Source organism: Oncorhynchus clarkii, chromosome 13, assembly GCF_045791955.1.
Source record: "Oncorhynchus clarkii lewisi isolate Uvic-CL-2024 chromosome 13, UVic_Ocla_1.0, whole genome shotgun sequence".
Classification (NCBI taxonomy): domain Eukaryota; kingdom Metazoa; phylum Chordata; class Actinopteri; order Salmoniformes; family Salmonidae; genus Oncorhynchus; species Oncorhynchus clarkii.
Window position 1 is genome coordinate 34,702,864 of NC_092159.1, and position 20,591 is coordinate 34,723,454.

The window sequence follows — 20,591 nt, forward strand, 5'->3', positions numbered from 1 at the left end:
CATGTATGAGAGAAGGAAGGGATTTGGGGGGGAAATGTTTAAATTGTGCCGTATTAAATCTGAGTCTGTGCAATAGAAGAGGTTGGTAACCACAATTGTGATACGTGTGCATGTGATTGCATTGTGTGCTAAGGGTGCGGAGAGTGAGTACAGATGGTCAGTTCAAGTGTTCAACAGTCTGAGGCTTGTGGATAAAACTGTCTCTGAGCCTGTCGGTATCAGACCTCATGCTCTGATACCATCTCCCCGAGGATAAGGGAGTGAACAGCTTGTGGTTGGGGTGTGTGGGGGTCCTTTATGATGCTGCGGGACTTCCTAAGGCACTGTTTTAGTAGATCTCCTGGATGGGTGGGAGCACGGCCCCACTGATGTACTTTACGTTTTTATAGCGTTACGCTGACGTGTAAGTGTGTGTGTGTGTGTAAGTGTGTATACATGCTTGTGTGTGTGTGATTGGGGGGGGGGGGGGGGGGTAGCATAGCCAGAGAGTGCCGTGGATTTCGCCCAATGTAGTGAGACTAGTGAAGCACTGGCAGGGCTCGTCCTGTCAACACATGGAATCTTCTCCAAACCAGAGTCCCAGCAGCTTCCTGGGAGTCGCAACATGAGAGGAGACAGGTGTTTTGATGTAAGACTGAGGGGGAGGGAACGAGGAAGGGGGGCAGACCAGTGGGAGGAAGGTTAGCGTGTGGAGAGGGAAAGAGAAAGGGATCAAGCGTTCTAATGTGAGTTATAGTCGGGAGGGAGAGAGAGAGAGGCTGGGGGGGTGTGTTAGTGAGGAGGGGTGAGAGGATCAGAGGAGAGGGTACGAGGGTATGTCCCCTCTGGGACCAGCTGGTGCCCAGTCCTAGATCTCCGATGGCAATTAGGGTCAGAAGTCAACCAGCTAGTGCATGGTACACACTGTAGGTACTATTCCGCCGCTCTGATGAGACGTAAAAATGGCAGCCATAAAACATGACACCATTTAAAACCCAACCACATGTCTACTACGAATTAGGGGCAAATATAAAAAATATATAGAAAATATAAAATACTTAAAGTGCAGTAACAATTGACTTTGTGGAGTGAAGCTATGATATACCTTACACTCACTCTTAGAAGTAAAAGTGCCTGGAAGAAACTTTTGGGTTTAGTGATGGGAGGGGTAAAAAAAAAATCATTTTTAATCATTTATTGTAGAGGTGGCCTCTTATCAGATTGGAGGCGGGCTTTCAGATAATTATTTATCATCACCCGCGTAAATGTCATTCCTGTTCATCATATTAAGTTTGTACACTGCAAATGTAAATGTTCCTTGAATATTTATGCATATTACCTTATTGTGATAGAACATGAATAATATTAACATTGATGATTGCATACAGCAATAAAGTGGTAACTATTACAACTTTGGGATTTGCATAGGCTCTTGAGGAACTTATTGAAGCTACAAAGTTGTCAGTGTTCAACCTTAACATGTGATGACAATACAACTGAACAGATGAACAGAAATGACATTTACTCTAACGGGTGCTCCCCCCCAAAAATCCACACCCTTACTAAGCCACTCCCACACTCCAGGGTTCCTCCAGAAACCCATTGTTACATTGAACCATTAAAGCTTCCTCCCAAGAACCCCTCAACTAAACAAAGGCGCAAATATGAACCATTTACTAACAATGGTTCCTTTACGAACTCCAGAGGTTCCTTGAGGATCTTCAGGGTTTCTCGAGTCACAACTTGTTCTAGTGTAGGGGACAGATGTTACAAATGTAGCAAAAATGTAAGCTACTTCAAAATGTTTTAGCTTAAAACCTCTACGGGTCTGTGTCCCTCTACCGGGCCGGTTGAGCATGACGTTGTAAGTATCAGCAAACTTTCCAGGACATAGACATGTCTTATATTGGCAAAAAACTCAAATTCTTGTTAATCTAACTGCACTGTCCAATTTACAGTAGCTATTACAGTGAAAAAATACCAGGCTATTGTTTGAGGAGAGTGCACAACAACAAAAACTTTTACCATGGCAACTGGTTTGATACATTCACCTCTGAGGTAAATAATGTACTTACATTCAGTAATCTTGCTCTGACTTGTCATCCTGAGGGTCCCAGAGATAAAATGTAGCATAGCTTTGTTTGATAAAATCAATGTTTTATTTACAAATGTAGGTACTGGGATCTACAGTTTGAACCCCTGCTGTCTCTGGCTCCACACCCACCCTGCCCGGCCATCTAGATGTGTGAAAGTTAGTGTATAAGCTAATGATCCATCATATATGACATTCCTGGGAATGTGTAAACTTAAATTTTGTATTACCATATAATTTGTTTTTGTTCTCTATATTTACTTGAAAATTGCTAAATTGACTAATTCAGCACATTTGGGCAGACCTGATTCAAAATGTTGTCCAGTATTGCAATGCTTCACTGGATCAATCTGAAACTTCGCACACACACTGCTACCATCTAGTGGCCAGAAACTAAATTGCGCCTAAACTGCAATATATTATCAAATCAAATCAAATGTATTTATATAGCCCTTCGTACATCAGCTGATATCTCAAAGTGCTGTACAGAAACCCAGCCTAAAACCCCAAACAGCAAGCAATGCAGGTGTAGAAGCACGGTGGCTAGGAAAAACTCCCTAGAAAGGCCAAAACCTAGGAAGAAACCTAGAGAGGAACCAGGTTATGTGGGGTGGCCAGTCCTCTTCTGGCTGTGCCGGGTGGAGATTATAACAGAACATGGTCAAGATGTTCAAATGTTCATAAATGACCAGCATGGTCGAATAATAATAAGGCAGAACAGTTGAAACTGGAGCAGCAGCACAGTCAGGTGGACTGTGGACAGCAAGGAGTCATCATGTCAGGTATTCCTGGGGCATGGTCCTAGGGCTCAGGTCCTCCGAGAGAGAGAAAGAAAGAGAGAATTAGAGAGAGCATATGTGGGATGGCCAGTCCTCTTCTGGCTGTGCTGGGTGGAGATTATAACAGAACATGGCCAAGATGTTCAAATGTTCATAAATGACCAGCATGGTCGAATAATAATAAGGCAGAACAGTTGAAACTGTAGCAGCAGCACAGCCAGGTGGACTGGTGACAGCAAGGAGTCATCATGTCAGGTAGTCCTGGGGCATGGTCCTAGGGCTCAGGTCCTCCGAGAGAGAGAAAGAGAGAAGGAGAGAATTAGAGAACGCACACTTAGATTCACACAGGACACCGAATAGGACAGGAGAAGTACTCCAGATATAACAAGCTGACCCTAGCCCCCCGACACATAAACTACTGCAGCATAAATACTGGAGGCTGAGACAGGAGGGGTCAGGAGACACTGTGGCCCCATCCGAGGACACCCCCGGACAGGGCCAAACAGGAAGGATATAACCCCCCCCACTTTGCCAAAGCACAGCCCCCACACCACTAGAGGGATATCTTCAACCACCAACTTACCATCCTGAGACAAGGCTGAGTATAGCCCGCAAAGACCTCCGCCACCCAGACAGGATAACCACCCAGACAGGACTCAACCCACTCAGGTGACGCACCCCCTCCAGGGACGGCATGAGAGAGCCCCAGTAAGCCAGTGACTCAGCCCCTGTAATAGGGTTAGAGGCAGAGAATCCCAGTGGAAAGAGGGGAACCGGCCAGGCAGAGACAGCAAGGGCAGTTCGTTATGGCCTTTCTTTTGCATTTCAAAGATGATGAAAAAAATGTGAAAACACATGTTTTTTTTGTTTGTATTATCTTTTACCAGATCTAATGTGTTATATTCTCCTACATTAATTTCACATTTCCACAAACTTCAAAGTGTTTCCTTTCAAATGGTATCAAGCATATGCATATCCTTGCTTCAGGTCCTGAGCTACAGGCAGTTAGATTTGGGTATGTCATTTTAGGCAAAAATTGAAAGAAATGGTCCGAACCTTAAGAGGTTGTTTAAGAAAACAACTTTAAGTAACAACTAACTCTTTACGTTGATCTAATTCATAATATCTGTATATCCTAGGCCTATTTGCGGCAGCTTTGGATATGTATGGTCCACCGGGAGCAGATGAAACCTTTCCAGAAGTGACACTGGATGGCAAACTAAGATCTGTTTGCTGATAGACAACACCAGACACCGTTTCCTTTTTCCAACATCAACCCCGAATTGTTATGTTCTTTTTTTTTCAGATGTCAGGAGCAGCAGGAGTGAAATTAACAGTCTCAAATGTTAATAGGAGAGATACTTGATAGTTGTCTAAAATAGTTATTGGAGTCACTTCTAAAAGGGACACGACATGGCACTCACTATACATTAACTTTGCACTTTCAGGAGAAGGTGGGCAGATGGGTGGGTGATGGTGCATGTAATAGAGACAACTGGAATCGGGATCATTCAACTCTACCCCTCCCCACGCCCCCCTTTCCTATTCATAGAATGAGTTAGAAAAACGCACCCCTGTGGCGTGGTAAGGGATAACATAACCATTCATTAACGTGGAATGACACTGAACTCTTCCCGCTGCTTTGCAATCCCCATTAGTTGTTAAGGAAATGCCTGGGTGATTATCTAGCTAGCTTCCTACTCTACCACGTGACTGACTCACTCCCAGCTCCTCCAACAGTGGCGTCAGAGTTTCATAACATTCGGGGCTCAGTCCTTGCATTGCATATCATTGTATTTGCAAGTTCGAGAAAAATGGCCTTTTGTAAAAAATAATTTCATTGCAATTCTTCATAATTTTACATGACATGGAGACATTACAAGTGTGTTCTTAAATATCACACAAATGATCAAAATGACAGGCCACTCTGATATACTGAGATCAATAAAACGAACAGCCCTGTCTTAAATACAACCAATAGCATATAGGCTAAGGAAAAATAATAGAGGCACAGATTGTACAATATGAGGAAATTATAGTCCACCAACTTTCCAGTGGCACTCACTCATACACACAGTTTTTTGTATTTTGTTTTAACTGCTGCCTTCTGTTCATTGACAGTAACATTGACAGCCACAAATCAACAATCAGCAATTTGATATTTCCCGCAGGCTGCCCAATTGCCGGATTCCCAACTGTAGGCTTTTATGTGCTGATGAAACAAAACACAATCAACAGCATTTAAAAAAAATAAGTTATTGATCATCTGTGGCTAAATTATGCTCTTTGGTGTAGTGTTTTCAATGATTTAATTTATTTCAGTACAGACAGGAGTAATTATATAATGTAACTGCAGCACTTCCAGAACCCCTTACCACAGATATGTTTTCTTCCATGCGTTGTTCTCTACCTGTTACGAGGTGCGGAGCAGGTGAACCCAAGAGCAGACTCAGACAAGGAGACTGGGATAAGGTAACCAAGGTATTTATTGAAAAACAGGGGGAAGATGGGGTGCAGGCCAGGGAAAGCTTGGGCGGGTTACAGGGAGCCAGGTGCTGAGGCTGAGGCTGAGCAGAGGTTACGATCTGGCAGCGTGGAAGTGGCAGGGCTGAGTATTTGTAGAGGTCTTGATTATAGAACAGGTTGCAGCTGGTGGGGATCTGCTCTGCCTCCAGCACACCTGTCTCCACCCACACAATCACACACACACACACACACTGGGGGAGTGGCAGCAGGTTAGGGAGACACAGGATGAGCAGTAGAGGGCGTGGCAGGCGCAGATGTAACACTACCCAATGCAAAATAATCAGCACTTGGTATTAATTCAATGGATTGTGGTCAGTAACGAAATATGAGGTTATTGCATAGGCGGGCCTACAGTACTGTTACAATAATATTTAAAATAGTCTATCAGCAAGTAGCCTACAATTTCAGTAAATAAATGAACAAATGTTTTTATCTAATCACTGTTTTTTCCTGTTGAGCCAATAGTGGCTTCAGCTATATCGTTATAAAAACGATGTAGGCCTTATGAACTTTTTAACCATGGTAACACAGTTTCTATCAGTGGTGGGAAAAGTACTCAATTTTCATACTTGAGTGAAAGTAAATATATCTTAATTAACAGAAAATAAAAGTGAAAGTTACCCAGTAAAATACTACTTTAGTAAAAGTCGAAAAGTATCTGGTTTTAAATGTCCTGAAGTACAGTGGTAGAAAATGTACTAAATTGTCATACAAAGTAAAAGTAAATAATATACATCAAATTCGTTATACTAAGCAAACTAGACAGCACTATTTTGTATTATTTTTTAATTATGGACAGAAAGGGGCACACTCCAACACTTGGACATAATTTCCAAACACAGTAGTTGTGTTTTGTGAGTCTGCTAGATCAGAGGCAGTAGGGATAACAAAGTGTTATACTGACAGGTGCCATATTTTTGTCCTGCTTGAGCATTCTAAATGTAATGAGTACTTTTGTGTCTCAGGGAAAATGCAAGGAGTAAAAAGTACATTACTATATTTAGGAATGTAGTGGAGTAAAAGTAAAAGTTGCCAAAAATATAAATAGTAAAGTAAAGTACAGATACCCCCCCAAAATACTTAAGTAAAACATACTTTTCAGACCTACTTAAGTACTTTACACCACTGGTTGCTATGTTCATAAGGCTAATAAGAAAAGATGACAAATGACTTGAATAGCCAATGGGAAAAGTGTACAAATGTGTTTTCGAAACCGGCTGTGACTGAAATGCATCAGAAAAATATTGGAGTGTTCAGGAAAACATTAGGGAAGCTCATCAAGTAGGCTATATAGGCCTAATTGTGTGTGTAGAGAAGATCTGCATTACTTTCTATTTGCTAGACGAATGATCATGAGTACTCAACTTAGCTAACATTTCCCGGCCTAACTGTAACCAAATATCCAAACGGAGATTCAGTGATTTTTTGTTGTTGTTGCCATTGATTGATTTATAAAGGTGAACTCCCATGCTTGTCTCAATCAAACCATCTACTTACCATCTAGTTGACCACACACGACAATTGCTTTACATTTATTATAACGATTGGGTGACTTTGGGAGTTTCACGTAACCACGGTTCTATGAACTAAGCAACACATTCAGTAAATATATATATATATATACATATATATATATATATATATATATATATATATATATATATATATATATATATATATATATACATATATACATATATACATATATACATATATACATATATACATATATATATATACATATATACATATATATATATATATATATATATATATATACATATATACATATATATATATACATATATATATATATATATATATATATATACATATATACATATATATATATACATATATATATATATATATATATATATATATATATATATATATATATATATATATATATATATATATATATATATATATATATTATTATTATTTTTTTTTTTCAGCAGCAGCGCAAAAGATTTGGGACGGACTAAAAATCATTCAGGGCTAAAGCCCCAAAAGCCCAGTCCTGGTGACGTTCCTGTCCATCAACCAACCAACATGTTTATTGATTGGATAACAGAGTATGGGGACAGGAGACCTCGCAGGGTATCACAGCACATTTACTGGAACCTGCAGAACACTCTGGAAGACATTGGACATGTGCCAGCAAATACCGAAGCCTGGTAGTCTTCCCAAACTTAAATACGCCCCTGAATGGTATCCTTGCTTAGGATGCCGAGGGTGACAGTGAGCACTGAGCAGCGGAAGCATATTCTCTGACAGGCGTCTCTATATAGATCTTGTAATTTTAATGACCTTACTGCTTGCCTTGCTGCTCCTCAGTTCTGTCTAGATTTCGATAGGGGATTCTATAGTATCACATCCTCATATTCTATTCTGCTGAAAGATCTTAATCAAAGTTCAAGACGTAAGGTGGTGATAGAAGTCATGATGGTTGTGAAGCATTGGCGACCCGTCATTCAGGTCAGCCTCACCTGTTTTGAGCCCCATATTTTTTGCGATTTTGGGGGGGACTTGCCTATTTTGCATGTTATATTTGGCATTAATACGTGTCACATATCAGTTTGCAAACAATGTAAAATTGTTTTATATATCATTGAGTCTTTTTTTGTTTTCTTAAGGCAGCTCCAAAATGTGGGTGTTTCAGCCTAGCTCAGTGCTTTCTGTGGTGGTAGGGCAAGTCACCAGAAAATACAGAGCGTTGCGCCGTGATTGGCTCAGTGTTGTCACTCATGAGGACACTACGTCACTGCCAAGTCTAAGGGTAGAGCTAGAAAATTCAAGCCCCTTGGGTGCTGCATAGAGTTACATTAGAAGTACCCATCCAAGAAGGCTCAAGATAAAAATACATAAAATTATGTCAACAATAGCTTTGATTGGACATCATCATGAATCAAGTCGACAATCAACTGGAAAATCATTTTTAATCATTGTCATATGAAGAGAAATAATGAAGAAAAAATATTTATAAAAACGTATCAGTGCTCATTGGCCATTGGACATTAACATTACACAAGAAGTTGGAAATCACAAATTCAACAATGAGTGGTTTGGAAGGTGTAACAGCTGTTGGAAGGAGTGGACCAAGGTGCAGCGTGGTATGTGTCCATATTTATTTAATGAACACAACAAAAACAAAAATAACAAAGAGAATGACCGAAACAGTTCTGGCTGGTGCAGACACACAACAGAAAACAACTACCCACAAATCATAGTGGGAAGTATGAAGTAAGTATGGTTCTCAATCAGAGACAACGATCGACAGCTGCCTCTGATTGGGAACCATACCAGGCCAAACACAGAAATACATAACCTAGAACAAAAACATAGAATGCCCACCCCAACTCACGCCCTGACCAAACTAAAACAGAGACATAAAAAAGGAACTAAGGTCAGAACGTGACAGAAGGAATCAGTGGCCAACTGCAAGCATTGTAAAGCAATCATTAGCCTGCTATTCAGTGGAGTGGCTGTGTGGTCCCAGGTCTAAGATTAAGGGTCTCCTTCCTTAAAATTATAAACAATCAACATTGTCCATGCTGTCAATGAAGCATGATTTGTACCGCTCTCAGAATAACTGTTAACTTGGAACTGCAAAATCTGACTTGAGTGAGTTCAAGACAACTGGGAACTCGGGAAAAAACGAGCTACAACTGGTAAAATACGTTTTGAACTTTCCTCCAACTCAGAATTGTAAATTCAGAATATAGTGCAATTAATGTATTGTTTAGTGTTGTGTTGTGTTGTGTAATGGCTTTGCCCCCCCCCTCCCAAAAAAGGTGTTTGCCCCACCAAGATTTACATGCTAAAATCACCACTGTTGTGAAGAATCAAAATTCAGGTTGGACATTATCTTTGACATTCACTCTTTGGATTAGAATGTTTAATAGGCTACATTTGATCAGGATGAAAACAAATCTCATGATTTAGGCTAATAGATGGTCGAAAGTATGTGGACACCCCTTCAAGTTAGTGGATTAGGCTAGTTCAGCCACACCCGTTGCATGCGTATAAAGTCGAGCACACAGCCATGCAATCTCCATAGACAAACATTGACATTAGAATGGCCTGTACTGAAGAGCTCAGTGACTTTCAACGTGGCACTGTCATAGGATGCCACCTTTCCAACAAGTCAGTTTGTCAAATTTCCGCCCTGCTAGAGCTGCCCCGGTCAACTGTAAATGCTGTTATTGTGAAGTGGAAACCTCTAGGAGCAACAACGGATCAGCCGCGAAGTGGTAGGCTTCCATGGCCGAGCAGCCACACACAAGCCTAAAATCACCATGCACAATGCTAAGCATTAGCTGAAGTAGTGTAAAGCAAGCGGCTATTGGATCACTGGAAACATGTTCTGTGGAGTGATGAATCATGCTTCCCTAATCTGGCAGTCCGGCAGACGAATCTGGGTTTGGAGAATGCTACATGCCCCAAAGCATAGTTCCATCTGTAAAGTTTGGTGGAGGAGGAATAATGGTCTGGGGCTGTTTTCATGGTCCCGGCTAGGCCCCTTAGTTCCAATGAAGGGAAATCTTAACGCTACAGTATACAATGACATTCTAGACGATTCTGTGCTTCCAACTTTGTTGCAACAGTTTGTGGAAGACCCTTTCCTGTTTCAGCATGGCAATGCCCCTGTGCACAAAGCGAGGTCCATACAGACATTTTTTGTCGAGATCGGTCAGGAAGAACTTGACTGGCCTACACAGAGACCTGACCTCAACCCCAATTAACACCTTTGGGATTAATTGGAACGCCGACTGTGAGCCAGGCCTAATCGCCCAACATCAGTGACTGATTAATGCTCTTGTGGCTGAATGGAAGCAAGTCCCTGCAGCAATGTTCCAACATCTAATGGAAAGCCTTCCCAGAAGAGTGGAGGCTGTTATAGCAGCAAAGAGGGGACCAACTCCATATGATTCTGTAGTGAGATGCTCGACGAGCAGGTGTTCACATACTTTAGGCCATGTAGTGTATACAAATACTGAACAACTCAATATGTCAAGAACAGAAACTACAAATCAATATCAGGAGCTGACATTTGATTTACATAAGAGTACTCACAAGGCAAAATCCTGCCTGCTGACCATGCACTTATCCTCTCTCTCTCTCCTTCATGTAGCTCCTGCTACAGTCTCTGGCACAGCGGACTGAATAGCATAGAAGGCATGAAGACATCTTGGCCTGGGACCAAACACTGAGAGACTCTAGGGGCCAGGGAGGACCGCTCTTTGCCAGGGGATGCGAGGGTGGGGGAGTATTGGTGTTTCCTACGAGGGCCATGGGCTTTCCGCTCCAAGTCATTGTCAGGGTTTGAGGTTCAAGTTTCGGATGTGCATATCACCTTTGATTGCTTCAGGGTCTCAGGCTTGTTTGACACAGAGTGGCGGTGGGTCGTGTACCTCGCTCATTGGTGTTGAGCAGCTGAGGCTGAACTGAGTGATATAATCACCCACTGGCACCTGGCTGCAGTTGCATTCCTTAGAACAGTGTAGAGGTAGCTCACCTCTATCCCCTTGATGTAAATACAAGCGCTATATCTCGGTAAGTGTAACAAGACAACCCAGTGGGCAGAGACGTCAGTTCAACTTCTAGTTCAGGTTGGTTCAGCGTAATTTCATTTCACAGAGAGGTATTATAGTGTGCCATTACACTTCCTACTTATAAGGTCAGTGTGATGTGGCACAGAGGCCCAGGCAGAGTTGGACTGAGTTACAACCACATCACACCTGTGATTTGTGATAACCCCATAAGCACATGCTGCTGTACATAGACATACTGCACTTAGTGAAGATGTTCTTAGTAATAAGAGGGGAATCCAGTGTGAGGAATATGTGAATCCTGGGCTCGTTTATAAACATTCTGTCCTATACTCTCCCTTAGCCTATAAATATTGTGCACTCTTAAAGGAGCACACACTCATTTAACATGAACCTCATACACTCAGTCATGACACACGTGTTCAAAGAATTTGGTAGGTTTAAGCCAAGGGAACCTTGATGGGTAGAACACTTCCCTACATGTTGTGTTATAGTATAGTAAATCAATAATATACAGTTGAAGTCGGAAGTTTACATACACCTTAGCCAAATACATTTAAACTCAGTTTTTCCACAATTCCTAACATTTTAATCATAGTAAAAGTTCACTGTCTCAGGTCAGTTAGGATCACCACTTTATTTTAAGAATGTGAAATGTCAGAATAATAGTAGAGAGAATGATTTATTTCAGCTTTTATTTCTTTCATCACATTCCCAGTGGGTCAGAAGTTTACATGCACTCAATTAGTATTTGGTAGCATTGCCTTTAAAATGTTTAACTTGTGCCAACTTTTCGGGTAGCCTTCCACAAGCTTCCCACAATAAGTTAGGTGAATTTTTGCCCATTCCTCCTGACAGAGCTGGTGTAACTGAGTTAGGTTTGTAGGCCTCCTTGCCCACACACGCTTTTTCAGTTCTGCCCACAAATGTTCTATAGGATTGAGGTCAGGGCTTTGTGATGGCCACTTCAATACCTTGACTTTGTTGTCCTTAAGCCATTTTTCCACAAATTTGGAAGTATGTTTGTGGTCATTGTCCATTTGGAAGACCCATTTGCGACCAAGCTTTAACTTCCTGACTGATGTCTTGAGACGTTGCTTCAATATATCCACATCATTTTCCTTCCCCATGTAGCCATCTATTTGTGAAGTGCCTCAGACCCTCCTGCAGCAAAGCACCCCCACAACATGATGCTGCCACTCCCGTGCATCACATTTGGGATGGTGTTCTTCGGCTTTCAAGTCTCCCCCTTTTTCCTCCAAACATGATGATGGTCGTTATGGCCAAACGGTTTTGGAGCAGTGGCTTCTTCCTTGCTGAGCGGTCTTCAGGTTATGTCGATATAGGACTCATTTTTACTGTTGATATAGATACGTTTGTACCTGTTTCCTCCAGCATCTTCACAAAGTCCTTTGCTGTTGTTCTGGGATTGATTTGTACTTTTTGTACCAAAGTACGTTCATCTCTAGGAGACAGAACGCGTCTCCTTCCTGAATGGTATGACGGCTGCCTGGTCCCATGGTGTGTATACTTGCGTACTATGATATGTACAGATGAACATGGTACCTTCAGGCGTTTGGAAATTCCTCCTAAGGATGAACCAGACTTGTGGAGGTCTACAATTCTGTTTGATTTTCCCATGATGTCAAGCAAAGATGCACTGAGTTTGAAGGTAGGCCTTGAAATACATTCACAGATACACCTCCAATTGACTCAAATGATGTCAATTAGCCTATCAGAAGCTTCTAAAGCCATGGCATCATTTTCTGGAATTTTTCAAGCTGTTTAAAAGCACAGTCAACTTAGTGTGTGTAAACTTCTGACCCACTGGAATTATGAGTGGAATAATCTGTCTGTTAACAATTGTTGGAAAAATGACTTGTGTCATGCACAAAGTAGATGTCCAAACTGACTTGCCAAAACTATAGTTTGTTAACAAGAAATTTGTGGAGTGGTTGAAAAAACGAGCTTTAATGACTCCAACCTAAGTGCATGTGAACTTCCGACTTCAACTGTATGTATTGCTCAAAACAGTATCACACATTACCCATGCAGGACATTTTCTGGAATATAGAGTATCTTTCTTCTATAGCGTGATAATAACGTTCAAGAATAATTTCCACTTCATTTGTAAATGGGCTAATCCAGATCATTTGAAACATGTTAAAACATAAATGGGTATGAGGCCATACAGCCGACTGAGTAAAATAACATAACGGAGAGAGTTGGTGAGGCTCCCCTCAGAGAAAGGACACGTGATTTCACACGTGGAAAATAAATTGTGTGTTTTTGGAACACTTCACACATATTACTTTACATGCTGTCGCGTGTTATCACATTAACTTCCCATAAGATCACATGATCACATGTGTTTTTGGAACACTTCACACATATTACTTTACATGCTGTCCCGTGTTATCACATTAACTTCCATAAGATCACATGATCACATGTGTTTTTGGAACACTTCACACATATTACTTTACATGCTGTCGCGTGTTATCACATTAACTTCCCATAAGATCACATGATCACATGTGTTTTTGGAACACTTCGCAAGGGATTACATTTTTTATTTTACCTTTATTTAACTAGGCAAGTCAGTTAAGACCAAATTCTTATTTTCCATGACGGCCTAGGAACAGTGGGTTAACTGCCTGTTCAGGGGCAGAACGACAGAACGACAGACCTTGTCAGCTCGGGGGTTTGAACTTGCAACTTCAGGTTACTAGGCTACCCTGCCGCCCCGTGTGGATGTTGCATAAGGGTCAATAAGGGTATGAAGGAAAGAGAAGTTTAGGAACCACTGTGATGCAGTATGACTGCTTCTACACCTGCATTGCTTGCTGTTTGGGGTTTTAGGCTGGGTTTCTGTACAGCACTTTGAGATATCAGCTGATGTACGAAGGGCTATATAAATAAATTTGATTTGATTTGATTTGACTAAACCTAAACAACAACTGAACATTTTGAGTGATTTCTGACATTTTGCTACAGGCAATACATATCCCGCAACGGGGCCAGATGATGAGATGTTGGTTGATGGAATAAAATCTTTATTGATACATGCTGTACATACAGTATTTTTGATTTGCTGGACTATCAAAAACAAGTCATCACTACATCCAGTCAAATAGCATGGCCAAAACTACCCATTGTATAATGCTCTTTTGAACGCCAGCTATCACATATTCAACAAGGTAATGTGGACAGTAAATACACTCGCAGCCGCCCTTCCAAAGTGATGCAGGTTAACAGATCGATTTCTGTTTTTCGCCAGGAAGGGATTAGGACAGTGCTGGGCCTAGCCTGAAATTCAGCACGTCTCCGTGTCCTGAACACTGAATATGGACCTCGTTCACAACGTCTGTTGAATATGTTCACACCGGATCAGTCTTCTCCCCGTAAGCCACAACGACACGCATCAACCATGATCTCATTACAGTCATGACTATTGACCAGGTAACCTTTGTAGGTGTCAAGACACAGTACACCTACACCTACCTGTGTCGCATCAACTCAACACAGTAAGGTTGCGCGGCACAAACAGAGTGAAGGCTTTGGGCTAGTAGCATTGTGTAGTCAGGCGCACATGCTGCTAGGCTGCAAGCATTCACGTGTTATCCACTGAGATGTGTACTTAAAAAAAAAAATTAAAGGCACATCGATTTTTTACCCCAAAATCAATCAATCAATCAATGAAGTAGGGCCTACACACTTGCTCCAACAGATCGCTTTTATTGGGCTTTGTCGGATATAACAAAGGCTCTCACACAAAAAGAAGAAGCGGGTATTGATCAAGTGGCTGTTTATGTTATGTAAACAAAAAAAATACATACTTTGTAAGATATGCGTCTTAAGTCCTTGATAGGTCCTTCTCTGTGTGTCTACCTTGAGGTCTGTGCTAATACCATAGGACATTCAATTGACATTAAACAATCAAAATATTGGTGCTAATAAAGAAGCAATATAATATATTTGTCAAATAATGCCTGTTATCTACAGCGGGACGGCAGAATAACTGGCGTTGTTGTCAAGTTACAAGGGTTGTGTCTGTCTGTGTGACTGAGTGTAACTTTTGTTCATTCATTATGTCCTAGACAACAGAGGTTTGTGTCGTCTGTGTTTTGACCCTCATTTGTCAAGTCATCGAGTACGTTTTTTGTTTTTAGGAGTCACCTCTTCCCGAACTCATGGAAAAATTCATGATTGATTTGACGCGTTATACTGATTGTTCCATCGTCACATACAAAAACAGGTCCCATCGGCGAGAGGTGGTACATGGAGAAAATCTCATGTTTCCTCATGTTGATACATTAAAACATGTGTTCTCCATCTATAAAAACAGTGGCCCCAAACAAGCGGCAACATACTGAACCGACCACCACACTTTCAAGTGAAGTAATCATCCTTGGCAATTAAGAGAAAAAATGGGACAAGGTAAACCAGCTTTTATTTTATTTTTTAAGTGGGAAGTCAGTGTACCATTTAATACCATTTAACTTTAACATTTAATCACTGAGGCAGGGGCCAAGAAGGCAGAGAAAGAGTGAACAAGTAATGTACTGCCATGAGGGTATAATCTACTTACACAGAACCACTTCCTTTAACAACCTAACCATGTGATCTATTAGATTTACATTTGAGTTATTTAGCAGAGACTCTTATCCAGAGCGACTTACAGGAGCAATTAGGGTTAAGTGCCTTGCTCAAAGGCACATCAACAGATTTCTCACCTAGTCAGCTCAGGGATTCAAACCAGTAACCTTTCAGTTACTGGCCCAACGCTCTTAATCGCTAGGCTATTGAGAATGATAGCAAATTAAGAATATCTTACTATTGAGAATATCTTACTAACATGTCGCAACATAATTTGACTTACTCGTTTTTATACATTTCTTATTTTCTTTCATCTCTCTTTTAGTGTTTCTGCTGATGCCAGTCTTACTGGTCAGTTGTTTCCTGGGTCAAGGGGCGGCGATGGAAAACCAACGGCTCTTCAACATCGCGGTCAACCGGGTGCAACACCTCCACCTATTGGCTCAGAAAATGTTCAACGACTTTGTAAGACAGCTTTTGAATATTCTTTTGACACAGCAGATAATGTTTCAGAGGTGTTTCCTCTTCTTTGTAGACAAGTGTCCTCTTCACGCAAACCGAGCGGCAAAACATTCTCTCCCGTCTTTGTGATTTTGTGCAGGAAGGCACCCTGTTGTCTGATGAACGCAGACAGCTGAACAAGATATTCCTGCTGGACTTCTGTAACTCTGACTCCATCGTGAGCCCCATAGACAAGCAGGAGACTCAGAAGAGTTCAGTAAGTTACCTGGCTGAGACAATCCTCCATGATGCACGATTCCAACATGAATAATAGGGCATCTCAATTTGAACAATCGATACAACTTAGTCATTAGTTATTGGGCAAGCAGATCCCCGATTGTCTAAACTCCATGGGTAAATATATACTGTAGATAAGCAGAACCAGCATCATGCATGGTGGAAATTAAATCTAGCCATGACAGGGAGTTTTAAATTGTACACTTAAAATCGGCAGTAAAATAATGCTATACCTCAGTGCCTTCAAAAACAACCACATATCATAGTCCTTGTAAGTAAAACCCATCACTCTCTAATCGGCGGTTTCTCTACGTCTACATTCTCCAGCCATGTATCATGTAAATGATATGGCATCTCAAGCTGTACAATTACAACTCAACTTCATTTTCTAATAATCTGTGGTTTCTCTACATCTACACACACAGGTCCTGAAGCTGCTCCATATCTCTTTCCGCCTGATTGAATCCTGGGAGTACCCTAGCCAGACCCTGACCATCTCCAACAGCCTAATGGTCAGAAACTCCAACCAGATCTCTGAGAAGCTCAGCGACCTCAAAGTGGGCATCAACCTGCTCATCAAGGTAATGGTCAATGACCATTTGTGGTGACGCACTTTGTGCATTTTTAACTCAAATACTTCTAGTAAGTTGAAGTCAGTCAATGAAAAGTAATTATTACTTCAAATGTCTATGTGGTACTGGCTCAAATCTAAATGAGTCACATCAATGCAATTTTTTAAAGTTATAACAAATGAACTTTTTACCCAGCATGCTCTACTACAGGTAGATTTTTTTGGAATTGTTTTTAATATCTGTGTTTTTGCATGTACAGTACATTGAGTGATTGATTGATGGATTCATCTTATGCTACACGCAGATATATAACGTACATTTTTCTACGTTTTCACAAAGATAAATAACATACAAGGTACCGGAATTTTGCAAACCTACTTGCAGGCCTGATGTGGCCTGTAAACCATGAGTTTCAGGCCACTGTATTTGGGAAAAGCTACACCTCAAAATAAGGCCTTATAAGATATGTAATATATTGTTATAAAGAGTTTAACTATAATGATAATATTTGCCTAGAAAATCACTTGAAGGCCACAGGACTGAAAATTAATGACAACAAACATGATAACTCTACAATTCACTCAAAAGCCAAGGCACACTTGGAAATTATATTGGAGACATGGCTTAGTGGGGGCATTACTAAAAAATGTCAAGCTGATACCACTCAAATCTCAACCCTCTACAGGGCGACTCTATAGGTTTGAGTAATGACTATAAAAATCACTTTTTAAGTGACTGTAGTCAGATTCTGTATATTAAGTGCAACGGTTTCCTCAAAAGTTTTGAGTAATGACAGCACATTGGGGTTTACAATGTGGTTATTATCTTCCACTGACATGAAAGTGAAATACAACTATGCTTTCCTAGTTAGAAAGCATAGTGTAGGACCACGTATGCCTCTTCTCAGCAGATCTTTCAGCGCTTTACATTGTAACTCACCTCATCGATCATCACTAATAGTGACTATATCAGTAATACCCCATTCAATGACTGAATATTGGCCCATTAAAGGACATTTATGCATGTGTCTTTTGCTATATGTGCTTGTAGAATGGCCAAATAAACAAGTATTGATATGCACACCTCCACCCCACCATGCATCTCTCTCTGTCTCCCACAGGGGAGCCAGGATGGCGTACTGAGCCTGGATGACAATGACTCTCAGCATCTGCCCCCCTACGGGAACTACTACCAGAACTTGGGGGGCGACGGCAACGTCAGGAGGAACTACGAACTGTTGGCCTGCTTCAAGAAGGACATGCATAAGGTGGAAGACCATGTTGCCTTCAATTGCATGTGCCTTCCTATATTTTCTACAGTGCATTGTTTTTTTGTGATCTCTATTGTGAAGTATCTTTGGGTCTTTAACCCATATGTTATTACTATTATTGTTCATTGATCAAGACTGGTCTCGAGAAAGTCCTGGTGACTTAGAACATTCACATTAAAATGTGTCAACTATAACCTATTCTTCTTGTCCCAAGGTTGAGACCTACCTGACCGTCGCTAAGTGCAGGAAGTCACTGGAGGCCAACTGCACTCTGTAAACGTGTGCCGGAGCGGCAGCCAGCAAGCGCCTGTCTCCAGGGTTCGGTTTCCCAGATACAGATGAGACCTTGCCCTGCACTGAGGTGCATGTTCAATTGAGATTCTCCATTAGGCATGTTTTTTTTAGTCTAGAGTAGATTTCATTTGGATCTGGTAGAGCCTGGCTCCAGGGGTTTTCAGGCATTTTGCATTTTGTTCTCTGAAATCAACTTTCTATGATTTTCACTCCATTACTCGGAGCTACCACTGATCCATGGACATTTTAGATTAGTACATTTATAGAAACGGTTTATAAATATGTCTTATTTAGACATATGATTCAAGGTGGTGGTGCCATTTGTGTATAAATTAATATTTAGGGGTGAAATGGGAACATGTAGAGCTCCAATCTTTAGGTATGTCCACAGATGGATAATATAAAAGTATTTTCATTCCTTTATCTTACTGTTTGAAACGAATAGTGATTTGTTTTCAATAAACTTCTCTGCGGTACATGATGTATTGGCTACTATTTTCTATCTTTCAAATCAACATTTTTGTTACAAGTTTCTAGCCCCAACATTCCTATTGTGTCCCTTGGACAACTTAAGGCTGGATTCAATTCGTATCACAGACGCTCCATTGAAATGTAAAGGCAATGTTCCCTGCGTTCGTGGAGACGGCATTCACCGCAAACGCTGCATATGTCAGGCTCGTTCGGGAAATGACCTTAAAGATGTTACACTGTTCTTCGGCAATACAGATTGAAAACAGCCCATAGTCACGTACATTCGTATTGTACATAAATATCCCCTGTCTGTTGCGAATGTTGAATAAAGCTCAATTTGAACTTTGTCTGCTGATTGTCCATAGAGTTGGTTGTTATATAGCTCGGAATTTGAGAAAAGATATCCAAAGGAACATACATTAAAAGGCTGGTTTCCTGCAGGTGCCTAATATGTCGAAACACCTCATGTCAAAACAAAAGTCCTGCAAGTGCAAGCAAGCGATAACTTGTGCCAGACTTATTTTGACAGAGAGGAAGATGGGTATGCAGCAGACCTGTTTATTGACATGTTCCTTCAGATATTTTGTCACAAATTCCACGCTATACAAAAACCAAACCCATGGACAATTGTCAGAGTAAGTTCAAATAGCATTTTATTCAACATTCATGACACACAGTGGATGTGAAGCTAGCTTTCAGGTTTTGGCAATGGAGTTTTGCGCGCTGAGGATGTCAGAGGGATAGCGTCGGTGCATAATGAATAACAAGTTCCATGCATTAAACATAATGAACATTTCAGTATTATATGAAGTGAGTTGAGTCTTAGTAGTACCAGAATCTTATATTTACAAAAGCACCACACCGCCTCACATCAACTCCCACCATAACTAAATCTATGGACTTACCTTCAGTACTAGTAGCTGTGTTATAATTTACCATTCATCGTTAACGTCAATGCCATGAACAGTGGCGTACCGTGGATTCACGAGGCTCCCCTGCAAGGTACGAACAAGACCAATTGCAAAGCCAGGGGGCGGGAAATAGAATGCGATGCTAATATTAACATTTGTACCACAGGAACATTTTACCTTGTTGCCAACAGACAATTAGCCTACCAACCTCTGAATATATTGAGTCAATTATGGTTCTACAGGTATTTAAGGGACTTCAATTGTGAGCTAAAACGATTCGATTATTTAACTTTTCTCAGGTCTTCGATCATGGGCAACTCCAAACCCTTTGGTGGCCCCAACAAACTTTAACCAGATGAAGGTGTGTCCCAGCACTCGCAATTTCATTGGTTACGCAGCTGTAAGCACTGCCCCGTGCTCAAGCTCATTGGTCGTGTTTGGGTACAGAAAATCTGCTGTAGGGGTAAAGTCAGAGCTTTCTCAAATTCTTCAATTAATAAACTGTTGTTTAACATTTACAGCTATATCAACTGTTTGGTGGTCAAACTATTTTGTTGGTTGTGCCAAGTGAGGACAATATTGGACGGAATGGAGATGCTAGATAGATACAACGAGAGGACGAGAAGGATGAGGGTTTCTGGAGTAGAGGAATATGGAAGGTGGATGGACAAACTTGAATCTGGCCCGGTGGTGACAGGTCGTGCAAGGGCAGAAGCTGATGCAGTGTTTGATTCTGTTGGCGCGAGTAAGGTTGGTAAGAATGACTGGACCACGATAATAAAGAAGAATTGAGCAAAAAGAGCTA

The 20,591-nt window shown here is 41.1% G+C and overlaps 1 protein-coding gene across 1 annotated transcript; it reads left to right on the forward strand.

Moving 5' to 3' along the window:
* Positions 1-15,857: 15,857 nt before the first annotated feature.
* On the forward strand, positions 15,858-18,801 carry LOC139423895 (somatotropin-2). The gene is made up of 5 exons (XM_071175534.1): positions 15,858-15,995; positions 16,132-16,248; positions 16,694-16,849; positions 17,961-18,107; positions 18,325-18,801. Exons 1-5 carry the CDS (start codon positions 15,867-15,869, stop codon positions 18,385-18,387), a joined length of 612 nt encoding a protein of 203 aa, XP_071031635.1. The 5' UTR covers positions 15,858-15,866; the 3' UTR covers positions 18,388-18,801.
* Positions 18,802-20,591: the final 1,790 nt, after the last annotated feature.

What these genes read in the sequence shown, in the direction of transcription:
- LOC139423895 (XM_071175534.1), top strand. Translation starts at nt 15,867, where the DNA reads ATGCCAGTCTTACTGGTCAGTTGTTTCCTGGGTCAAGGGGCGGCGATG. An exon ending in AGGAGACTCAGAAGAGTTCA is followed by an intron (nt 16,249 to 16,693) that starts GTAAGTTACCTG and finishes CTACACACACAG; the next exon opens with GTCCTGAAGCTGCTCCATAT. An exon ending in TCAAGAAGGACATGCATAAG is followed by an intron (nt 18,108 to 18,324) that starts GTGGAAGACCAT and finishes TCTTGTCCCAAG; the next exon opens with GTTGAGACCTACCTGACCGT.